The sequence below is a fragment of the Garra rufa genome, chromosome 9, assembly GCF_049309525.1.
Source record: "Garra rufa chromosome 9, GarRuf1.0, whole genome shotgun sequence".
NCBI classification, from domain to species: domain Eukaryota; kingdom Metazoa; phylum Chordata; class Actinopteri; order Cypriniformes; family Cyprinidae; genus Garra; species Garra rufa.
Window position 1 is genome coordinate 20,854,846 of NC_133369.1, and position 7,500 is coordinate 20,862,345.

Here is a 7,500-nt window from a genome sequence, read left to right on the forward strand (position 1 = left end):
CCCATTAGATTTTTTTTCATGTCTAAAAAAAAAAGTCTCTTTCTATACAACAGTTCTCTAAAGCAAGTGTGTGTGAGAGAGAGAGAGTTAATCATCTGATCAGGTCATGTTAAATATAGTGGTGTTCCCCACTCATAGACATCTGCAGTAAATTATATTGTATGTGGGCGTCAACTCACACTCGCTGTGGGGGAATTCTGTACATGCACAGGAATTTCACTTAAATTATTTTTGGTTGAAGACTTAAAGATTTTATAACTCTGTTAAGTACAATTGTGAGATTGTGTGCGCTTTTGTATAGTTACAAAGCAGAGCACGCTGGAAATCTAATTTCAAACTGTTTTACAGTTTTAAAGCTTTGAAACAGAATAATTATGTAAATTAAAAAGTGTGATGTTCATACTGTAAGTCACTGATCAAAAAAGTAAAATTTGTGACATTGATCGTTTAACTCTTTGTACAGATAGTCAGACGTTATTAATTCCACTTTTTTTTGGATCAATCTCAAATCATGATCATCATGTTTGACGCAAATTTTTGTCAAGTTCATGCAGCTCATGTTGCTGTTATTAAAGCAAAAAAGCAACAAACCAAATACAGAGATGTTCTGAAAGTTTTAAAATGATATGATCATTTGCAATGACTAATAAAAACGCAAAATACAACCATTTTTTTAGTGGTTTCAGTCTTTTGGACTTTTCATCTCTTTAGTAAACTTCAGTTTATATGCATTTACTTTGCCATAGTGTGTTTTTATAAGCTTTAAAGCATTAAAATGTCTATCATAGCTGGATATTTATCAAAAAAAATCTGTGGAATAACTGGAAGACCAAGGACAAGTGAGGAAAGAAGCAGCAGTGGACACTCAAGAAACCCGATCTGCTCTGCCTACCCACTTCTTAACACAGAACCACTACAGATGTTTACTAGTTTTTGAATGCACTTCATGCTTGTCATGATCTGGAACTCCACAGAACTCAACAGCTGCTCTATAGAGCTTGTTTGTCTGCTGCAGTGGTTTTGAATGTCTATCCTGTCCCGTCCCATTGGGCTGTCCTCTTTGATTCACTGTGGTCTTGGCAGATGTGTGTGTGTGTGTGTGTGTGTGTGTGTGTGTGTGTGTGTGTGTGTTGCTATGCCAGGCATCCAGGCTGCTCCCCACCCAGACCACAACAACACACATGGCACAGTCAGTCTTGACTCCTGCATATTTTTAACTGTTTAACTGTGTTTTTGTTTGCAGACTGGAAACCAGCACATCTACCAACCTATAGGGAAAGCAGGTGAGTTTTATGTCAATTCTGTTTTACGTAATATGTAATTTTGAGTTACTCTACTGTACAATGGTTTTCATTAATGTCTTTTAAATAAGTCTCTTATGCTTACCAAGGCTGCATTCATTTGATCAGATGAAGATTTTCTTACTGAAAAAGTCTCTTCTGCTCACAGACCTGCATTTATTTGATCCAAAATACAGCAAAAGTTGTAATATTGTTAAATATCTTTACAATTTAAACTTTATCAATATTTAAAAAGTTGAGTACATTTTTTTCAGGGTTCTTTGATGAATAGAAAGATCCAAAGATCAGCATTTATTTGAAATAAACTACTTTTGTAACGTTACACGCTATATAATTTAAAAGCTTGCTGTTATAGGAGTTAATATTTTTTTATTTAGCATGGTTGCTTTAAATGGATCGAAAGTCATGATAAAGACATTTATAATGTTACAAAATATTAATACAAGATAAATGCTGTTTTCTCAACTTTATATTCATCAAAGAAACCTAAAAAAATCTACTAATAATAATAACAATAATAATTACAGTGATTTCTGAAGGAACTTGTGTAATAATGCTAAAAATTCAGCTTTGAAATCCCAGGAATAAATCACATTTTAATATATATTCCAATAGAAAACAGTTATTTTAAGTAGTAAAAATATTTCAAAATGTTACTGTTTTGCTGTACTTTGGATCAAATAAATGCAGGCTTGGTGAGCAGAAGAGACTTTAAAAACTTCAAAAATCTTACTGAAAATGACTTAATGTGATGTATTTGCTTGCAATGCTAAATTGACTCTTTCTTGTTCTCAGAGCATGTAGCTCCTCCTAAAAAGCCTCCTCGGCCCGGAGCTCCCAGCCACCCTGCAGGAGTCTCCGGCCTCAACCCTACAGACAGCTACAATGAAGGCGTAAAGGTACTAAAACCACACTGCTTTGTAGCTCTTTCACCTCTTTTGATGAAGATTGTGCATGTTGAACATAACAGTAATCACTGCTACTGTTTTTAAACCACAAGTTTTAAAATGCACCAAACACACACACACACACACACACACACACACACACACACACACATGGAGGCTGGTAAGATTAGCATCTGTACTTACGGGTCGCCTTCAGGAGCAGCTAGCATGCCAACAGATGCTGTTTGCCAAGCCTCATTAAAATCATCCTCATTCCTGAAACCCCTTTCACATCCACAAGCACACAATTGCACTGCGGGGTCTCTCATAAAAAGATCTCTCCACACCGAGAACCTGGCAGTTTCCATTCCAGCGCGTTTTCCTGATGCTGTGGGTCAGCATGCAGGGGGTCTTACAAGCAACAGCAGAAATGCAATGCGGAATGGAAAATATAATTAGGAACAATGCACATATAATTGCGGTTTTTAGTAGTTTTACCTGTGGGCGTGTTTGGTCAGTCGAAAACATTTAAGGTCCCATAATAACGCTCGACCAGTGCGGTTTTCATTCTAGTGCTGATTTTAGGTTGTATTTTGTGTTTAAAACAAGTATGGTTGGGGAATTTTTAAATAGCTAAAAGGTCAGTTATGTCACAGTTATGCTGTAGCCTACTTACTATTGTTAGTCCGAAGCATTGCTAAGAGAGACGTTCTCATTGTAGAAATCATTTGATTAGACAAAAATATGTAGTAGAAAATGATTTTCAGTATTTTTAAGATTACACAGTACATTTCAAAGAATGCCCGTTTTTCACAAGTTGGTATGATTCTTTAGGGTCTTCATGAAATGTCTGTAACATATTTTGTTTAAAATTCTTCAACAGAGTGTAAAATGCAAGGCTCGTACAAAGTACTTGAATTTGACTTTTTGAAATTTAAGGCCTGAAAAACCCTTTAGTTTGAATTTCTTGAATTATTGAAAGGCAATGTATCTGTCAAAAAGGTGTTTAGTTATTTTTTCAATAAGCACATTCTTTTCACGTAAAATTCAACATTTCAAAAAACGTCATACCTTTTTGCTTATTTCAGTTTATGTCATAAAACTAGCGAGCTAAGCCACTAGTAGTACTGTCATGTGGTGTAAACATAGCTGAGGACACAAAAAGAGGAACAGATGAACCGAATCAATTAAGTCATTTACGCTGGAACATGACTTCGGTCATTCATTTGAAGCAATTCACTAGCAAAAACCAGATCAAATTTAAAAAAAAGCATGTACAGAGATGGATGAAACATTTCTTTTCGAAAAATTGGTTGAAGCATTGTGCCGCAAAATGATTCACTGTTTCAAAGAGCTCCTACTGGATTGCATATCGAGAATCATTTGTTTCAGATCTTGACTTCAAATAGCGTATCGCGAATCAAATGATTTAGATGGGGATTGCGGAGTGGGTTCTTGAATCATTTGGTTCAGATCGGAACTTCGCAATCATGAATCATTTGATTTATCGAAACAGATTTGTCAATCATTTTTCTAATTGAAAGATTCACATCAAATTATTTGCGATATGCGCTCCGACGTATGACCTGAAATTATGGTTCACGAATCATTATTCAGATCGTGACTTTAGAGCGCGGATCTCAAATCATTTGTTTCTGATCAGGATTCTGAAGCAATTTGGCAAATCTTTTCTTCTGATTTTTTTTTCTCAAACATCTAACCATTAAGGCAGTACCTTTCTAAAAACAAAACAAAGAAATAAGAAAGCAAGTATAATCAATTACGAATCCTTTTAGAAAATGAACCAAAGTGTGGTATATTTTGCAATACTTCAGTAGTGATACTTTGCATGGGCTTCACTTTATTTTTTTGCCATTTTTATTAGTGTATTTTTATCTGTGTATCTTTTTTAGAATTTGAAAGAGAAGACATTGTTTGATAAGCGAGATCTCTGACGTTCTTAAAAATCAAAAAAGTAGTGCTTGAATTGTCCTTAAGTCTTGGAATTTCATTTTACACTATCTATACAAACCCTGAAAACAACACCATTTTTACCTCGTCAAAAACAGCTCTGTTCAAAGCAAGCCATTTCGGTGCATGGCTCTTTAAATGATAATGAGCTGCTGATCACCCCGCCCCTCTCTTCTGTTATTTGTGTATTTGGCGGTGCATTACCATCAAAAACAAAACGAATCCACTGTGTCTTCAGTGGCACTGATGTCAGGGGGGAAAAAAAGACTCTCATGTTTACGTTTACATCCAAATACAAAACACCTGCATTGCTTACAAGGATATTTTTTAGCTCTACAGCTGCTCAAGCACGGAGAAAATGGCAGACTGCATACAACTGGCTGAGGGCGAAAAAATGCTAATACGATAATAAGTTGTGGTTGGGGCTTGAGCAGTATGACTTCACACTGCTCAGAAAATCAAAACGGCTTGATAATTGAGACTGTTGAGGTTTTCTGAGGATTAAAAAAAAAATAAGTGAATGGACTTTTATCATTGTGGGGTGGTTGTGTCCACACACTGCTAAGGCACAAAAATATATGCAAACACCATTTAAAAGTTTTTTCTACTTTTTCTATCTTTGGAGCATGTATATGTAAAGTTATATTTATTAATCTCTTTCTTTTTTCTTTCTCTGTACACTGTTCTCTTGCTCTGTGCCTCTGCCCTTCCTCTGTTGCACTGTTTTTGCACTGGTAGCCCTGGAGGGTAAGACCACCTGTAGACTCAGTGTTATGTTTCTGTCTGTGTTTGTGCCCCCCCTTTTAACCAGTTGCTATGTCATTACTCAGCCATATCATTTAGAATCATAACTTAATTATCCAGTGTAGATTTTGTCACTATGCATGTTTTTTGCTTTTTAAATCAGCTGTGATTTTAGCTAATGTGCTTGTAGCGCAAACTAGTGGAGGCTTTGGATCATTCTGGTGGGATAGACACAGTATAGTATATATGCATCTACACTAAAATATTTCCTTTTGTCATCATATGATGTTTTGTATTCAAATCTGAGGTGTGCAGATGAATTTCTACTCAGCCTAGTGTTGTAGGTGGTGATGGGTCTCCAGTAGTTGCTTTTGCTGCCATCTAGTGTCAAACATGAAATATGTACCATAACACAAACCTCTTTATTTCATTATCACTTATGTCCTGTAACATGGATTCAGTAACACAACCTTCATCCTAAGTCCTTTGTTTATATACATCACACCATTTACCTTTACATCTAAAATTTAATGTAGTATTTTAAAGCTTGTTTTTTTTTTTGTATTTTTCTTTAGATTCAGCCTCAGGAGATCAACCCGCCCCCAACAGCTAACTTAGATCGGTCCAACGACAAGGTCTATGAAAATGTGACTGGGCTGGTGAAGGCTGTGATTGAGATGTCCAGTAAAATCCAGCCAGCTCCCCCTGAAGAATACGTGCCCATGGTGAAGGTATGACACAAATTGAGAAATATATATGCATTCTGCAAGATCACTGAACATGCCTTTTGTTGTCCAGAGGGATGATCTTAAAGGGATAATAGACCCAAACATTGACATTTTGTCATTTGCTAAGTTTTTAAACCTGTGTACTGTTATTATTTCCCTGGAACACCCACAAAAAACAACAGTCATCTATGAGACAAACGGCATCTAATGACAAATTAACTCTAGAGAGGAGCATTTTGGCATACCTGATATATCAAAAATAATCAAAAATATTCCACATGTAATCCACACGACAGTCCATTAACTATATCATTAATATTTTGCTAGCATATTTTCAGCATGAGCATGTTGCTAGCACGTGTCTAGCATGATTAGCATGTTAACATGTTTCTAACATGGTTTTAGTATGCTTTTAGCATGATTAGCTTGTTGATAGCCTGTTGTTAACATTAGTAACATGTTGCTAACATGATTAATATGCTACTGACATGTTTTAATGTGATTAACATGTTCCCTTCTGAAAAAACTGCTAAAACCAGCCTAAACCGGTTGCTGGTAATAGCTGGTCAGCAGGCTGGTTTTAGAGGGGTTTTGTCCACTTCTGGGAGACCAGCTTAAACCAGCTAAGACCAGCCAACCAGCTTAGGGTTTTTAGCAGGGTTAGCATGTTGCTAGCATGTTTTTAGCATGATTTTTAATGCAATTAACATGTTAGCACATCGTTAACATGTTTTAACATGATTATCTTTTTGCTAACATGTTACTAGCATGTTTTTCATGCAAATAACATGTTTTCTAGCATGTTTCTAGCATTATTAACATGTTGCTAGCATGTTTTTAGGATAATTAGCATGTTGCCCTTGTAGAATGATTACCATATTCCTAATATGTTTCTAACATGATTAGTGTGTTTTAGCAAGTTGCTAGCATGTTTCTAACATGATCTAAAACCAGCTGATTTAGTAAAAAAAAAAGGGGGGTAAAACAGCCTAAGTGGTTAAGGACCAGTTGATTCAGTAAAAAAAGGTAAAAACAGTTCCTTAGCAAAACAAAGCTAATTTAACAAGAATAGCTAAAACCATGTAAAAAAAAAAAAACAGCTAATACCAGTTTATTAGCAGAAAACCGCTAAAAACAGTTCATTTAGCAAGAATAGCTAAAAACCGCCAGTTGATTTAGCAGAAATTAAACAGTTAACCGGCTAAAACCAGTTGATTCAGTAAAAAAAACCTGTTAAATCCAGCTGAAACCAGCTTATTAGCAAAAAAAAAAAAAACTACAACCAGCTGATTTACTTAAAAAAAAAAAAAAACAGGTAAAACCTGCTCATTTAGCAAGAATAGCTAAAAACCCACATAAAACCAGCTGATTTAGGTTTAAGCTGAAAGTGGTTGGTTTAAGCTTGGTTGACCTTTTAGCATGTCTCCCAGCTAAGACCAGCCTGACCAGCTAAAAACTTTCCAAAACCACTTTAAAACCAGCCTGGGAGACCAACCAAATCAGCCAACTATCTTAGGCTGGTTTTAGCTGGGGGTTAAAGACCAAATAATGACAGATTAAACCTGCTCATTTAGCAAGAATAGCTAAAAACCCACATAAAACCAGCTGATTTAGGTTTAAGCTGAAAGTGATTGGTTTAAGCTTGGTTGACCTTTTAGCATGTCTCCCAGCTTGAACAGCTAAGACCAGCCTGACCATCTGAAAACTTTCCAAAACCAGCCTGGGAGACCAACCAAAGCAGCCAACTATCTTGGTTGGTTTTAGCTGGGGGTTAAAGACCAAATAATGACAGATTATTTTGATTTAGCAGATAAAAACAAATAACAACCAGCTACAACCAACTGATTTACTAACAAAAAAACAGGTAAA

General features: G+C 35.8%; 1 protein-coding gene across 7 annotated transcripts in view; it reads left to right on the top strand.

Moving 5' to 3' along the window:
- The window catches only part of ptk2ab (protein tyrosine kinase 2ab), an 83,228-nt gene that overhangs the window by 74,466 nt on the left and 1,262 nt on the right, over positions 1-7,500 (top strand). For all 7 annotated transcript variants that reach the window (XM_073847003.1, XM_073847005.1, XM_073846998.1 and 4 more), the window contains 3 exons: positions 1,244-1,283; positions 2,097-2,200; positions 5,479-5,634. In XM_073847003.1, the coding sequence (XP_073703104.1) occupies positions 1,244-1,283; positions 2,097-2,200; positions 5,479-5,634 (300 nt within the window). The remainder of the gene's footprint in view (positions 1-1,243; positions 1,284-2,096; positions 2,201-5,478; positions 5,635-7,500) is intronic.